The following is a 17,385-nucleotide window of genomic DNA, read 5'->3' as shown; positions in this document are numbered from 1 at the left end:
CACAGGGGCTGATAAAGCTGCACTCTCTGGTGAGGAGGCTGGGGGGGGAAGGGGCACGCCACTGTGCTCGGGGGGCTGCTCTGCCAGGACTGCAGCTGGTTTCTTCAGCTCCCTTCTACCACATTATCTGAACCTATTTATCTCCAGAGTGAATTTCATTTGAAGAGCAATAATCCCCCAAGAAGATGAAATGCTATTGGCTTTTAAAAAAAAATGGGGGAAAAAAAGATCACATCGTGCTTTGTGTTTCAGAGTTTGAGATTTGAATGCCAGACAGGCTCTACTATTCTTGTTGCTCCTATCAAAAGACGTGTACGTTGAAACCCTGAAGTGGAAGGACTGCATGGAAAGCAGCCTTTCTAAGAAGCTGAGGTTTTGTAAGTACAGAAGCTGAGATGGGAGTGTAACAAAGGCTCTGTGTTGTGCTGTTGCACATCAGAGCCAAAAAAACCCTGAGGGGCACGTCTCTAGTACCATGTCTAGCAGATTATGCATGCAACTCTAGTTGCCAGTAATGAGTTGTGTGGCTAATCTGTCATGCACGGCACTGCAACGCTCCCTTTCCCCCAAGGGGCTGACCTCACGGGGCGCTTTGCTTCCCCCAGGGTGCTGAGCACCCTTCAAGCCTCTCCTAGTTAGTGGGACAGGAAAACACTGTGTTTGACCTGGCTGCCCAGCCAGAAAACAGAGGAGCAAAAACAAGAAATAAAATCTGCCTTTAACATTAATTCCAGCCACAACAGACAGGGCTGTTAGACCAAAGTGTGGTTAATATTTCAGGAGGTTTACTTATCTACAGTGATATCCCATGAATTAATACGAGGCATTAGAAATGGCCCTAATGGAGCACGGAAAAGCCTGGTGCCCGTTTTATTTTCTCACTGATTTCACGATCCAAGTGTTTTCAATTTACAACTCAAATGCTTATTTACAAAAAAACTTGCCAGCATGACAAAGTCCTCTTGAAATACAAAATATGAAAACTCAAGTCATGCTCCAGCCCTGAGACCATCGCACACACATTCTGTCACGCATTAGCTTGTGCTGTAATTGGAGCAGAGGCTAGGTTGCCAGGCTGTCGCTGCATTAGATCTGAGGCTAATGTGATTACCTGTTTGCTCAAAAAAAAAAAGAATTAAAAAATAAAATCTTTTCCCAAATACCCCCTAGTAGGTAAGTAGGAAAAAAAGCTTTAAAAATAGCCATTTTATCTATCTTCAGAAGTCTGAATTTCCCAGGGTTTTCCTCAGGTGAATTTTATTGGAAGCATGAGTCTGCAGAGGTGAATTATTAAATCAGCTGTTGATATTAACATGTGTTAGTAACAGTGATATTTCCATGTAACAATAGGACTTAGTAATGGAGACTGTAAGAAAAAAATACAAACACTAGGAGATTTGGGAGTCAAATCTCTAGGGTTGCTTATTATTTTCCCATAAATTCGCAGTGTCTTGGCCTGTGTGTTCATGGTCCCAGTCCATGAACAGGCTCTTCGGCACGTGGGGTCAGTCATCCAACGAACCTGCTGTGCTCTTTGCTGTGTACTTTGTCTTTCTCTTGTTCAGTCCCAGCAGCCAGAGCCTGGCTCTCTAGCGCAGGGCTGGGAAGCGCCGTCAGCTTCATTTTCCCAGCTGCTGCCTAAGAGAGGAGCAGATTTTCCCAAGCCCGCAGCATAATAAGGGATTTCAGTTATTTTTCTGCCAGTCTTGCAATAGTCTGGGATCAGGCTCCCACTAGACTGGGTGTTGTGCATATTTTAAAAGAACAATCCATGCCCCTAGCAACATACGTTTTTCCTGTGTAGATGGAGGGATGCAGCAAACAAACAGGGAGAGCAGAAGGTGGCGGTGAACACAAAACTGGCAGACGATGGAGGAGGAGGGGAGCCAGATCTGTACAAGGGCTGGACAGGCTTTGCAGCTGAAGCATATTGTCTGGAGTGGTGGAGAACCAAGTTGTCTTGCATAGAGGAAAGGTAAACAGTGTGACCCAGATGCCATGAAAGTGTGGGGTGGGCACTCAGGGAGCACAAACCCCGGTCTGTGCCTGACAAAATTTCGCGCTCAGGTGGGACCAAAAATAGCAATGAAGATGCCAGTTAGTACCAATGTCAGGAAGGATGAGGGAGAGCATTTGGTGAATGATGTATTTTGTCTCTTTCCCTCACAATAACATGTTTTGAAAGCTGATTTAAAACAAACCCTGAATATCTTTAACAATGGAGGGATGGGTTTGTTTTGTTGGGTTTTTTTTTAATCGTAGAATCACAGGCTGGTTTGGGTTGGAAGGGACCTTAAAGATCATCTAGTTCCAACCCCTGCCATGGGCAGGGACACCCTCCACTAGACCAGGTCGCCCAAAGGCCCTCCCACTTCCAGGGAGGGGGCATCCACAGCTTCTCTAGTCAACCAGTGCCTCACCACCCTCACAGAGAAGAATTTTTTCCCTAATACCTTATCTAAATCTCCCCTCCTTCAGTTTAAGGCCATTCCCCCTTGTCCTATCCCTCCATGCCCTTGTAAACAGTCCCTCCCCAGTTTTCTTGTTGGTCCCCTTTAGGTACTGGAAGGCCATAATAAAGTGTCTCCAGAGCCTTCTCTTCTCCAGGATGAACAAGCCCAACTCTCTCAGCCTGTCCTCATAGGAGAGGTGCTCCAGCCCTCTGATTGTCCTTGTGGCCTCCTCTGGACTCGCTCCAACAGTTCAATGTCTTTCTTGTACTGGGGACCCCAGAGCTGGACACAGTACTCCAGGTGGGGGTCCCAGAAGAGCAGAGTCAGAAGGACAGAATCACCTGCCTTGACCTGCTGGTCATGCCTCTTTTCATGCAGCCCAGAATACGGTTGGCTTTCGGGGCTGCTAGTGCACATTGTGCAACACACGTGGAGCTTATTGACCACCAATGCCCCCAACCCTTCTCCTCAGGGCTGCTCTCAATCCATTCTCTGTCCAGCCTTGTAGTTGTGCTTGGGATTGCCCCAATCCTTGTGCAGGGTGTTACACTTGGTCTTGATGAACTTCATGAAGTTTGCACAGGCCCACCTCTCAAGCCTGCCAAGGTCCCTCAGGATGGCATCCCTTTCCTCCAGCACGTTGACCAGTCCACACAGCTTGGTGTTGTCAGCAAACTTGCTGAGGGTGCACTCAGTCCCCTGTCAGTGTTGCCAACAAAGATATTAAACAGCACCAGTCCCAGTACTGACTCCTGAGGAATGCCACTTGCCACTGGTCTCCACTTGGACATGGAGCTGCTGACTAACCCTTTGAGTGTGACCATCCAGCCACTTCCTTATCCACTGAGTCATTCCTATCCATCTGTCAAATCCATTCCTCTCCAGTCCTGAGGCAGAGGTATCATGTGGAACAGTGCCAAATGCTTTGCATGAGTCCAGGTAGATGGCACCAATTGCTCTTCCCTTATCTACCAATGCTGTAATCCTGTTGTAGAAGGCCACCGAATTTGTCAGGCACGGTTTGCCCTTAGTGAAGCCATGTTGGCTGTCACCAATCATCTCCTTATTTTTCATGTGCCTGAGCACAGTTTCCAGAAGGGTGTGCTCCATGATCCACTTTTAAACATCATCCCTCAGGCTCTGCTACCGATGGCTTTGTGACTCTGGTGTCTCTCTCCCGATCGTTGTTGCAGGGCTAAGAATGCTTGTAAAAGCTGTAGTTCAGAAACTGTGCCTACAGCGTGTGTAATGAAATCACATTGAGATTGACTGTGCTCACTGGGAGAACTTTTTTTTGCCAGGACCTGGGACCTTTCTGCACTCCCAGGCTTGCAGTTTCTGGAGATCTCAGCAGCACTCTGGAAGCTTACTGGAAAATCTGCATGGGCTGCTGCTGAAGAGGCTTCAGAGGAATGAAGATTCTCAGTGACTTCAATTAATTTGGTGAACAGCTAATGAATGTCATGCAATGAGCTGAGGGACAGAAGATCACGCGTCAAGTTTCCATTTCTGATGTAACTTACAAACAATCATATGCAAAGCAATGATGCACCATGAAAAACCAAACCCAACCAACCCCGAATGTTCTAGGGCAAAGTGTGGGGTCGGTGATGCTCATTTACACCCACAGAGCTGAAATGGGTTTATCGCTCTAAAAGCTCAGATGACAAAGCGCCCGTGAGACCTTCCCCCAGCTCTGACCCTTCCCGCGGCCGGGACAGCCTGGCCCTCCCCGGGCGGCGGCCGGCCTTGAGCTGCCAGCTGGAGCCCGGTGGGCTGCGGGCTCGGCCCCGCTCGCTCGCGGGTTTCCGGCGTGACCTTGGCCGGCCGCTCTGTGCAGGAATGGGGGTCCCGGCAGCATCCCGCCCTTCCCTTCCCTTCCCCCGGGGTCTCCGCGCGGCAGGGCCGGTCTCAGCAACCCCGCATCGAGGCGGAGGGCGGGGGCCCGGCCGCGGGCAGCTCCGGTGGGGAGAGAGCCCCGGCCTTCGCTGCCACCCCGCGGGGTGCGAGAGGCGCCTGGAGGGAGGCGGCGGGCGGCCGCCATCTCGGGGCAGGCCGCGGCTCCCGGTCGCATCCCGTCCTGTCCCGCCGCTGCCCCCCGGAGCCGCGGGGGCGGAGCCTGCGGTCGGGCCCTGCCTCTCCCCTCTCGCCGCCGCCGCACTGGCCGCGCAGCTTGAGGCAGCGGGCAGGGCTCAGAGTTGGGCTGTCGCCGTTGTGAAGGGGGAGCCGCTGCACGGGGAGGAGCCGGCACCGGGGCATCATCCCTCCCGATCCCGCCCGCCCGCCGCGCCGGCCGGCAACGCCGCGGCGGGTGCTGCCACGCCGGGTGCTGCCTGCCAGCGCCGGGAGGGAGCGGCGGAGCCCCGCCGCGGGCTGCGCGAAGATGCTGTCCTACAGCGTGCTGGACGCCAACGTGGTGGACGTGGAGAAGCGGAGGAACCCCTCGAAGCACTACGTGAGTGCCGGCGGAGCCCCGCCGAGCCCCCGGGCTGCCCGCCCGCGGGGGGCGGCGCACGTGTGCGGGCGGCGGGACGGGGCCGGACCCGGTGCGGTGCCCGGAGCGCGGAGCGTGTCCCGCCGGGACCGGCGGTGCCGCCTCGGGGAGCTGTGCCCCGCCTGACCTTGGGTACGGCCCCCACCCCCGTGCAGCCCTGGCTGCCGTGCCACCCTCCCGTGTGCGCCGGCGGGGCGCAGGTGAGGAGGAGCCCGCGGGGCTGTGGGCGGCCGTGGACAGCGCGGCCCCGCTCCGTGCGTGGAAAGGTGGCTGCTGTGGCAGTGCAGCTCTTCGTCCTCATCCTTTTACATCCCATGCAGCTATTGGCGTATTTTTTTCCCTTAATGTTATCATTGTGAAGTTTCCTTCCCTGAAGAAGGTGGATCTGCCCTTCTGGCTCAGCAGGATCTAGGGCGGGATGGGACAGGTTCCTCTGCCCCTCGGTTCGTTTCCATTCTGGCTGCGGCACTACAGAGTGCCTGGTGGGGAGTGGGACGAGCCTCTGCCGCTTGTAGGGTCAGCGAGACAGAGGTGCTGAACGCAGCTTTGCTCGTTTTCTCCTGTAAGTTACAGTATGACTTGTTTGGAGGGTGGGAGCTGGTTTGCATGGTTATCAGGGTAGACTCAGCGTTTAGAATCTCTTTCATCTCTCTTTCGGCTTCTTCCTTTCACACCTTCCTGCCAACAGAGCGGCATCAGGGGAGGATTTTTAACAGCCTTCCCAGACTCCAGTATTGCAGGGTGTCTGTCATGTGAAAGCGTCTTTGCCTGTAGGAGTTCACAGCATACAGCGGAGCAGCTTTCACTCATCCATTTAAGTAGAAAAGGCATCTCTTCTTCCCTCTCTGGCTGTTTCCGAGCTTTAGTTGCACCAAATCCTTCAACTCTTTCCTCAAAGACCCATATTTTAATACACGAAAAGTTGGATTTTGTATATAGAGAAGGTAAATCATTCAGCTTTGGTAAGGAAAAGCCCCAGGGGGTGTTGTGTCTGGTGTGAAATCACTCTGAGTATACTGTGTTTCCTGGCATTGCGTGTCTGCCGGGTTTCTTCAGAGCTGGGCAGCATTTGAATTGGTTGTCTGAAAGGTAAGGCCAAAAGTTGGACATAAAGCTTTGTATTAGTATTTCATATTGTGAGCTTTCTCCTCTTAAAGCTTAAACCATAACCCCGCTTAAGGCTAGAGGGCACTGTGTCGCTGAGAGATGCTGATTTGTAGGTGAGAAGCTGAATCTCTCATCTACCATGGAATTAAGCATCTTGTGCTCGGCTCATAGGAGTGGAAGTTTGAGGTCTCGTGTCCTCTCAGGTTGCCAGTTGGACCTGTGCGTTCAGTCCATTATTCATTCACCACTTCCAGGTGGGAAAGGCGTCTTTAGCTTTGGCAAGCAGCTGCTGTGGATTGTGGCTGCCACAGCTGTAGGCTGTTACCTCACCTGAAAGGTGGTGGCAGTTCTGCATTAGAGAAGTACATCTGCCAGTACAAAGACATACAAAAGAGCCAGTAACGACACTTTTCTGATGGCCAAGAGAAATTGATGTCATTTGTTTCTTCTTTTTTTGGAAAATAACCATAAAACAAGGATTAAAATCCTGTATTTACAGTTCTGAAAGAAAATATTTCTGTAGAAACATACATTTGCATTTCCTTGATGATCACTGGCATTGCATTGTAATAACAGTAAATTTAGTTTTCCAAGAAGCTGTCTTTAATGCTTCTAGTGGAAAATATGTTTCTTCCCTTTTGTCTTTCTCTCCATACACCTTTTCTAATGTCTTCTGCACATCAGTTCCATGTGTGTCCAGTTCTTGGCCAAAAAAACCTGCAAAGTTTGTTGGGTGACTATTGCTGTGTCTGCCTTTTGTCCCATTGCTCTCAGTCTTTGGCTGTACAGTGTTCAGTTTAATAGGGTCTTGGTTCACAAGCAAGCATTGGAGTAATTCAGTTAACAATAATAGCTGTCCATTGTAGCCCACAGGTCCAACGGTCTTGGACTCTTCTTTGTTTCCTCGATTGCAGTTTGCTGCAGATGTGTGTGCTGCAGCCTTTCATCTGGCTTTGGCTGGAGTGAACCCACGCTGTCAAAGAATTTAATTCCCTGGGTCTGATCCATGATCGTTGTTAGTTTGATTCTGTGCTTTTTTTTTAACATGAAGCAACTATTTTCTTGTGAAATGAATATAAATATGACTCGAGATTTTGGGTTCTTTTCCCATTGCCTGTGAATAATTTGGAGATCACAAACTTGGTGTGCTCTGCCTTGTGTGGCTCTGTAATATCAAAAAGCCCCTCTACCTCCAACATCTGCAAACACCTTCAGACCATGCCTTAGGGCCATGCAACATGTATCCTGGCATCGTATATTAATGATGTGTTTCTTTGGTGGGTGGTGACATAGTCATTGTAGGTATTTTAACATGTATCCCTTTCCTTTCAATTGTGATTTTTTCAGGGCTACTGTGGAGCCTGGAGACATGAAGCAAGTCTTAGGCATTGTGGGCATGTGGAGAGGGCTAAATGTGAGTAGCACATAAGCCACTGCACTTCTTGGCTGAGATGCCAGGAATCACTCCCTGGAGCTTTTGTGATACAAGCATAGCTTTTGTGGCTCAATAACGTAAAAGAAAGAAGGTGGGTTTGTGTGTCGTCAGCTATGATCCCTGTGCATGAAACTTCTGAAGAGATTAATACCTCACTGAAGGTTTGTCTTCTCTGCACGTGGGGCGAGATTAACATCTTGGATCCAGTGCTATTTGATAGGAACCCAGCCAGGTCTCTCCCCTCCTTGGAAGCCTCTATTAGGGAAGGAATCTGCGATGCCTCCCTCTGCATCCCTGTCAGCAGATAGGCAGCGCAACACTGCCCAGTTGGCTGGGGAGCTTGAATGGCACCATGTGAAAGGATAAACACAAGGTTGGATCAATAACCATGTGCCTCTTGGATGTTTTATCCCTGATATCAGCTACTGCTGCCCTTACTGCTTTCCAAATTAAATTCCTATTCTTTCTCCATACTGATGGTCTTTTAAAAATTGATCTGTACTTGATAATACTTCAAAAATGTTAGATCTCCTTGCTTTCCCTCTTCCCTTTTCTTTTAACCAGAACAATGTCAGGAAGGTCAAGTCTGGGTTTGTTGGAAAGACCCTTGGTGCAACAGGGGTCATACACTGGCTGAGCAATGTGGTGGTGAGGCTGGGTGGATTAGGACACTGCAGTTAATGGTTGAAGGTGTCAGTTAATCATTCTGAAGAGAAAAACCTGGTAACAAAATCCAAATCCCTTTTCTGGCCCCTGCTAAGTTTTAAACAATCTGAAAGTCTCAGTTGTTGAAGTTAGATCTGTTTATGGGGTAGCTTCTCCGGCTTTTACTCTGAAAATGTGATTGTCTGAATTAAACATGAAATGGTACCTAACCAGAAGTGCATTCTCCATTTAAAAAGACCCACTGTTGATTCTTGCCTCCTTTAACCATCCATTGAGGAGCTTAAACAAGACATCCTCCCCCCTCTCTGTTTCCCAGGTTATCTTTAGGCAGATAGCTTTCCCTTTACCCAAACCTCCAGTCTTTTAGAAGCCCTGCGGGGAGCCTCTGCCTACCAGATGTGCTTGATCCGGCTCTTGGGGAGGTGAGAGGGGGGTCTGGCACCTTCACCTGTTCACAGCTTTGCTGGGCCTGGGTGATGGCAAACATTCATTAGGAGCCAGATGAACAGGATCCCTCACCCCCTCCCTGACCACTTGCTCTTCTGCAGAGGACTGACTAGTTACTGATGTGCATTATCTCACTAGACATTTATAAGCTTGAGGTCATTTCTGAGGTCTCTAAGTGTGCCTGTGTTATCCCAAGAGCAGGGATGGATACATCAGTACTCCCGTTGCAGCTGGGCTTTGTGTGGTTTTCAGCTCTGTACAGCTTGAAGAGAAGGTAAAACGCTCTTGGCTTACAAGTGGCTGCTCTGTCTCTTTCCAATTATTGTGAGGTGTTTTGCTGATTTTAGTCATTTGAGATGCCTGCATGCTGTCTCCATTCCTCCCCAGGGTAATTGTTTCTTAATGCTATCTCTGAATGTCTGGAGACAGCTCTTGTAGGAATCTCTCTGCTGTGTGGATATGGCAGCTAACTTCTCCGGGGCACCTCTTTGGCGCTGCTGCTCTGCAAGAGGTTGAGCCCTGCTGGGTTGGGTTTCAGCACTGATCCCAGGAGAACGTGAGTGCACTTTTCACAAGTGGCCTGTTGTAAAATGTCAGTGTGCTGTGAAGAAAATACTTGTACTAGGGTCGAGCTCTGTTCCTTATGTCTTAGCTCCTCCTGCTTACTGCTTAGGCTCAAGAGCGACTCAGATGTGATCAGGCATCTTCATGGCCTTATTTCTCTTTGTTGCAAGCTGCTGGTTATGCAAAGGCCAGCACTGATAAGGAAGGCCTGGACACTTCATGGGTGTTGGTCCCTTGTAGCTACCATGGGAGGAGGAGCCCTGGGTTGTCAGATGGGTTGTCCAGCATGGCTGTGCCTGCAGGTCTGAGTTGAGATGCTTCATGTGCCCCTTCTGGTAGGAGTACCAGCAGCTCGGGGGTAAAAATGGCTCAGCCTGCTTTCTTTTTTTTTTTTTTTTCTTTCTTTTTCTTTGACCCTTTTTAATTAGCAGAGCTGGAGATTGGGAGCCAGATGTCTTCCAGAGGACATGACATACCTGGAGCTCACGTGGCTGGTGGCCTGTGGGTAGACCACAGTGAGGGGCCTGATGTGAATCAGGCAGCAGTGTTAGATCAGTAGACAGAGTGTTATTTAGGACTTAAGATCCATTTTCTGCTCTCCCCTTCCCCTCATCAAGGCACTCTGTGTGGCCTTACTTCCAGGGGCCATGATCCAGCTTGTTCACCGGTCTGAATTATTATGATTATTACTATTATCTTTGCCTGGGGTGCTGGGATAGAGCCAGAACACTATCAGGCTGCTCTGTGACTTCATCTTTCCTTGGAACTGAACTTCCGTGCATTGGCAAGGGCTGTGTCAAAGGTGGCTGTGATCCCCTGTGTGCAGAGCAGAGGAGAGCTCAGGAGAAGACAAAGTGGGGTAAAACATTCCCTCTCTCGTGTGGTGGCTTGCTCTGCAAGTAGACCACCACCCTGCTAGGGTAGGGATATGTCTTTTAAAGATGACTTCCAGTGCTCTGCCTGGTTTAGATGCAGATCTTATGATTTTTGTGGGCTACAAAATGTTTGCTGTTGGTTTAACGTCTAATGAAACATGTCAGGAAGAAAAGTAAATATTTTTAAATATTTCTGGATACTTCTAAAATATCTGGAGAGTGTGGATAGACAGTTCTTTGTAGGTTGGTTCAACTCCCTGTCATTGCTCCCAAATGGCCAGAGGAGCGGGGACAGCAGGAGAGAGTGGCCAAACCTTGCTGGCCCAAAGCTGTCTGCACCCACTGGTGCTCAGTGGGCTTCTCTCTTCCATATTACTGCACCTAGTTGCTGATGGAAGTGAAATGCTTCCCTAACAGCGGAGGGTTTAGTTCCTGTGTCCTCTTGGTGCCCAAGAAGCGAAACCCCCATATTTTGAGGCCAATGAAATGTACAGGCATTCCTTATTCACTGCCTTGAAAGATACACTCACTAGCTTTTCTCAGCATCCTTTTAGCCTTCAAATGCCATACCTACCTGTAATTCTCTCTCTTGGAAGTCTCTTCTATATTACCTTAACTTAGTGTCCAAGAGAGGCACAGTCCTTTGAGCTTGTTCAGAGCTGTTTTCTTTTGGCATCTATCTGCTTTTTGTCATGCACTGTCTAGCAGTTGCTGCCTCTAACTCAAGACTTCTTCAGTGGGTGGTTGGGTAGCCTAGTAGATCAAGGAGCCCTCACAGTCCTTTCTTCCAGCAGAGCCGTTGGTTGGTGACATCCAGCCAAGAGACTGTAGCATCTAAAATCAGCAGTTTGCAAAGTAAGTGGCTGTCCTCAGCCCTAAGAGTAGATTAAAAGCCAATAGAGAGACAAGGTAGTTGTCTTAATTCATTGTGGTCAGGGCAGAATGAAATAATGCAGGAGGCTTTAAATCCTGACAGGCTGCCTGTGCTGGCTCTCCTGTGGTTGAGCCTGCAGTATGCTGGGAGGGCAGCCAAAAGGAAGCTCATAGAAAAGCTTTTAGCAAGCGCATGAGCTGGGGGCAGCAGCTCTGAGAGCTTCCAAGTTCCACCTTAGAAGTGACTAAGATGCTACTACTGACTTTCCCCTGGACTTGTTTACCAGGGAGATGTTGAGCCAGGAGACAGCATAAATACTTCCAGCTGCTGCAAGCTGCAGGTGACCTCTGGCTTCATGAGAGCCCTAAATGGGGTGGGTTGATGGGTGCTGGGCCCCACTTATGCAACACAGTTTGATGGGTTGTAGTCAAAATTATGCCAAGTCTCCCTGTTTTAAGCTATAAGGGAGAGGAATGGGAGAACCCAGATCATGCAAATCATGCCCTTGCCCAAGAAGGGATGACTGGAGAGAGGGAGAGAGATGAACAGACATCCTAGGGAAGCAAGTGATGGAATAGGAAATGGAGCCCAGACTTCCTGCATCCCAGAGCAGTCAGTCTGTTCATCTCTCACGCTCAGCCAGCCCTGAGATGAGCAGTTCAAAGGTATTGGTATTGTCCTCCTCCCATCCCTGTGAGGTAGGGTGTATGCTGGTACCCTCACTGGAAAGATGAGGCAAAGAGAAGTTAAGTGGCTGGCCCAAGGCCACCCATGAAGCATATGGCAGCGTTTTCTATTCTTTTCTTTGGCTTCCAAAGCAGTCTTGTAATTTATCTAACAAAAGTACACAGCCTGAAAAAATACTGACCTCTTATTCTGTCATTGTCTTCCTCAAAACCCATTTCCCATTTCATATGGATTAAACAGGAAGAGGGATTCAATGTAACCCTACCTGAGGCAGGAGGTGACGTACAAGCTCTCTAATTTAGTCATTTGGGAGGAAACAGCTGGACCTTCTAATGTGAGATTCTTATTTTTTTTTGTCTTCCTTTTTCATGCCGTGTCCTCTTAATCTGTGCCGGCTCACGCAAAGGGAACTGAGCTCTAGTAACCACAGAGGAGAGCAGGATCATTAGAGGGGGCTGACAGCACCGTGTGCTGTTTGGTTTTGTGAAGCTGAATGCTTGTAGCTCGAGCAGACACCTTGCCTGGAGGGTGCTGTGTAAATATTGTATGAAGAATGCAGAGAGCTGCACAGTAGCATACTGTTTGAAATTGGTGGTGTCTGCTGCTTAATCAGGTAGTGTCAAACCAAATACAGTTGAGTCAACAGAAAAAAAAAAGCAAACCACCTCCCAGTAGCTTCCCTGGGCCTTGGCTCTCACCTTTAGAGAGAGGCTTTATTCAAAGTTTTACTGAGGAGCTTGTAATTACTATGATTTTTAATATATTGCATCTCCCTTTGTCTTTATTATAAGTGAAAATATATTATTCAGGATCTCTCTGTAATCCTCTTCTAGGCAGGGACATCATCACATCAAAGTGGGGGGTGAATTTCTTCACCTGAAATGATGTTAACGTGGAAAACCTTACAACTTGGTTAGAACTCAGCTTGCTCACTTTTTGTACCACCTTCTAGGTGAATAATCTAGATGGTCTTTCAAATGCACATTTGCTAAATGCCAGTAATATAGTATACCTGGTATGTATCTGTACATATGGGGTGTTTTTTGAATGCACAAGGGCCTTTATTACAAAACAAGGATGCTTTTGCACTGAAAGATGAGCAGACCGACCTGAAGGATGGTCTCTGAGCTGGGTCGTTAAGACAAGCGATGACACACAGATACAGGCAGGTGGGGGCAGTGAGACAAGATCAACTATCTGAGCAGGTAATCCTCTCAATATAATAGTAACCCAAGCTACTGTCTGATATCATTTAGTCATCATTGCAAAGAACAGGCATGAAGAAGGACAATGTAATCACACTTTAAATTGTCCTAGGGTGAAGGTAGAGCAGAGAGATGTTCTATTCACTGTAGTACTTGTAAGTGCTTGCATGTGGTGGTGTTCACTGGTGGTGATCTGCTTAGGGTGGCCTTTGTGGCACCTATAAAGACTGTACTCTTGATTTTAGTGAGCTATTGATTTCTGGCAAAGCTACTCCTTATTCTAGTTTTTGGAAGAGGAATTCAATGTGTAATGTAACGAACCAAGTCCTTAGACTGGGAGCTTTCTGCTTCTGTAGGCAGGATGTATGTCCACAAATCTCTCATCTCCACAATTTCACATAGTGCACTAGTACACTGCAGTGTATTGTTAATTGGTCTTAATAGTCACTAACTAGCATGGGATCTGGGTGTACCACAGCTTCACAGTAACGCTGAACAGAAACATTCGTTATTATAATGCGACTTCTTCAGTTTGTGATGGCTGACTCATCGGATGGAATAAAATCCTCATAGGCTTTAAGTGTCCATACGTACGTGCGTGGTCCTGTGTGTACTGTGTTTGAAACATAACTAGCAATGATTATGTTTTGATATGTTGCTGGCACTGTTTCTTTCACCAGTGGGGCGTGGTTTGTTTTCCCTACAAACCGCGCTAATGGAACGCGGTGATGCGCTGGGCTCCTGTGAGCTCAGCAGTCAGCAGCACGATTCTGTAGGCTTGATGCAAACTTGTTTGCAAGGAAAACGTCCCTATCTGCATTCATTACAGGAAGCATGTCAAGCCACTGCTAATCACAGCTGTGTTTAAACAGGAGCTCCATGCTGCCATTCTGTCTTCTTCACAGAAGTCTTCATAGCTGCCCCTGAAATACTGGCAGTGTGGTTTTCCACTGTCCAGGACACGCTTGTAAGTGCAGACTTCAATGTACAGAGTTCATAACTCATCCAGAAAGGTTCGAACTAACATCCAGTGTGATCCATGTAAGACACTGTGCAGTGTTGTAGAAGAGCTTGCATGTCCTTTTTAGTGGTGGTGTGGCCTTGGATTGGTGGTTTGACCTCTCTGGATCTCAGTGTGCTCTGCTGCAAAACTAAGGGGATTTACTCACCTTTCATCAGGCGTAAAGATGTGTGTATTACCTAAGGGCTGACTGCTAGTGCACAGGCTTTGAAACCCCTGAGTCTGGGTCATGTTTCTCTACCAGCAGGCCCACCCTTGGAGCAGTGGTTGCAGAATGGCAAAGTTGTTTTGTTACTGAAAATGGGAGTCAGAGTGTTGCTTCCCTAATAGCGTTCAGCAGACACAGTAATAAATGGGATGATATAAAAGCTACAGAAGAATGTACACTTAGGGTACCAGCCCTGCTTGTTGGGAAGAAATGCCCTAGATGCTTACAGCCACCTTGGAGTCCCAGGGTCTGTGGAGGTACCTGAGGAGAAGCACAGAGCGTGGTCTTTCTGGTAGTGAGGCTGTTGGCTGTGGGCTACTTGCTGCTGTTGTGGGATTTCTCTCCAGTGTCTCTGTATTCCCTGTTAGGAAAGCTCACTGGCAGAGGTGAAATCTTCTTGCCAGGCGTTCATGCACCCTTGGGGGGTTGATGCAGCAGAGAGCATCTGAATTACAGTTTTCCTAGCTGTGAAGATGAGATTTCTAATTGCTCCCTTGGCATGCCCTGAGATTCTCCTACTCTGGCTCAGGCTGTTCTGTTATTATTTATAAGTTTACCCATGCATGTATTTTTTGTGGGTAGAATGTTATTCCTGATTTTCCCCTCTCCAGCAGGTGCAAGCTGTGACCCCAAGCAAAATACTCTGAAAATCACTTTAAAACCCTTTTTCCATTCCCCTGCCCTGCGAGTGCTTTGCTGCACTGCCTCTGAGCTCAGCATGCTTCCTTTGCCTGTAAATTTGGCACCCCCTGACACCTGCTTCATCTTGAGTAGCCTGAGCTTGAGGGATAGTTATTTGTGGGATGGATTGTACAAGAGGCAGCTGAGCTCCTGGTCTTCAGCAGAAGCAGGGCAGCTGGCACAGCCCCTGCTCGCATGGAAGTGGGAGGCTTGCAGTTTCCCAGGGCTGTCGCTCCAGCAACTTTCACTGGCAGTAAAGCTACTTAGAATTTAAAAACAAACAAACAAGGATATGTGAAGTATTTTCCTGGAAAAAAGCCACAGAGAACAGATTAAGTGCATCTCCCTCCTCCCATCTCCCAAACATGTCACAGGAAGAAAGACTGGAGTTCAGTGGTTTCCTAAGTGGGATTAAAGCAGGCTCTGGAGCTGCCTTCTGAGGTGGGACAGAGGAAGCCGGGGGAGAGAAACTCTGTGCCTCTGTGTGTGTATTTTATATATCAGGTGAAACGGTCAGAATCCCTGGGCCAGTTTTGGTGCTAATGTCTCTATTAACAAAAGGGCTGCTTATTTACTCTTAACAATGAGAGATTAGAATTGTTGGATGAAGTAAGGAATAAAAAGTGACCAGTTTTAGAGGAATGCCCATACTGGTTTTCCACATAGCAATGGGTAGCAATCCTGTATCTTCAGCATTTTGCAAGCCCTGGACATCCTTAACAAGTTCTTTCCTTTCCCTGAATCCCATTAAGTTTCCCTCTAATCCTTCAGCAGGTGTTTTATAAAGACAACACAGGATGTTTTACTCAGAGGGAATCTAGTGCCAGCCTCCAAAATACTCTCATTTGAAGCATATGGAAGACTCTTCTGGCTGTTGTTCCTGCACAAGAGTAAATTTTGTGTTTAATGCTTTGCTGCTGTCTCTGTGCCTGTGTCAAATCTCTGGACTGTTTTGGGGAAGCAGCGTTCCACCTGTTTCTCAGCTGGGCAGCTGTAGCTTGCATTTCATCCTTTCATACAGATGACCCTGATTTGTGGAGATAAGTATAAATATTTAAGTTTAAACTACAAATATTTTGGAATTAATTTGTCATGGGTAACAACCCTTGGAGAGTGCAGTAGTCATGATCTGGGCAGGAGAGTCCATCAGTCTGTCTTTAAACCTCCTCTATCCACTTGGCTTGTGGTCTGATGGCTTTCTGCATAGTGATGGCAATCCAGTAGTGGCACTGGAGGGTGATTGTGTGTGCTGGTGTCAGAGGGGCACATCACCATCTGGGAGAAGTCTCCTTTTTTGAAAGAACTGAAGTGCTCTGGCCCAAGTGAGTGGGATTTGAGGACGTACAGCTTGAGGATGGGAGCAAGGCATTGCTGCTCAGACCCTTGGCATCACTGATGAATATGTTGGCTGAATTGCTTGGCTGTGGTGGTGTTGGGTTTTCTACTGGTTCTTTCAGCTGTGAGTTATGTTTTATATTTGTGTGCCCTGTTGTTGGCCAGGATGTACATTTGGGTTACTGTTTTATGTAATTCTTCTCCTCTTGTGTTGGGGGAGTGTGCAGGGAATTGGGGTTTTGGTATAAGACTTTGTGTGTGTGCAGGTGACTTGCTTCTGTTTTAACTTCTGTGTTGCTTTGCGTTTGAGCAAGAAGAGGGCATGGTCAAGGAAACAGGGTGGGAAGCAGAGGTTTGCAAAGGATCTTTATGTCCCATTGGAGCTGACTTCACAGTCCTGGACAGACCTTAATAATGCTCTCATTCTTTCACTTTTTTTCTCCCTTCAGCTCTCATCTTGCCAACAGCATGGGTTTATTTTCCATTGTCCTAATTCTGGAGTTCTAGGTGACCTTCCAACTATAGTAGGACTGGACTGAACAATATCTTGTGGACAAGCACCAGGAAACTTCCTCTACATTTTGAGGGTCTGTAGAATAACTAGGAGTATAGTGCTCATGTGCTTACTGCAGCCTTGGTGCATGAGGAGAGGGGACATAAAACTTTCCCCGTGTGCTGACGGTTTTGAGGGGCTCTGCCCACCGCATCATTTGGTGCTGCCAAGACATCAGGGCTCCACCTTATCTGATGGGTGAAGTGAGACCACTCTTTACTGAGCATTGGCATTTATGGGAGTCCAGGTGTCCTTGCGTTGGGATCTCAGGGAGGAGATGAAACCCCTTGGCTTGTGGTCTTGCTGATGTGAGAGGTGTTGGCTCAGTTATGATCAAGACCTTGGCTCGGACCAAGAGGGGGGTGCAACCGGCCACATGATTTCATTCACAGGGGACTTGAAGACATCCTAAGGAGTCAAATGTGGAAATGATGCCCACAGTTCCTGTTTGTAGAAAGGTGGAAACTGCAGTTAGTTCTAACATAGGACTGATGGTCCAAACCTGACTGACTGTGTTTTATCTGCCAGCACCCTGTCCTGCCTGGTCCTTCATCAATCTTCTGCATCTGGTTAATGTGAGCTGCAGCAGATCTGGGTCAAAGCCCTATTTGCCGAAAGGGCAGCACATTGCCTTTACTACATGTTGTGACAGAAAGGGTTAAACAGAAGGTGATGGAGGCTAATAGCTCGTTTTAGGCAGTAACAGAGCAGTGAATGCTGAAATGACATGGGAACGCTCTTTAGCTGACGTTCTTGTGAGCCTCTCGGTGACATCAAACT

General features: G+C 48.1%; 1 protein-coding gene across 2 annotated transcripts in view; it reads left to right on the top strand.

Annotated features, from left to right (window-relative positions):
• Window positions 1-4,836: 4,836 nt before the first annotated feature.
• The window catches only part of SH3PXD2A (SH3 and PX domains 2A), a gene marked incomplete at its 5' end in the record, with an annotated part of 251,842 nt that continues 239,293 nt past the window's right edge, over window positions 4,837-17,385 (top strand). For both annotated transcript variants that reach the window (XM_084265565.1, XM_084265564.1), the window contains one exon: window positions 4,837-4,908. In XM_084265565.1, coding sequence (XP_084121691.1) covers window positions 4,837-4,908 — 72 coding nt within the window. The remainder of the gene's footprint in view (window positions 4,909-17,385) is intronic.

The sequence above is a fragment of the Gallinula chloropus genome (assembly GCF_964237585.1).
Source record: "Gallinula chloropus genome assembly, chromosome: 5".
NCBI lineage: Eukaryota > Metazoa > Chordata > Aves > Gruiformes > Rallidae > Gallinula > Gallinula chloropus.
Note: the sequence above shows the minus strand (reverse complement) of the source record. Positions and strands in the feature narration are given on the sequence as shown.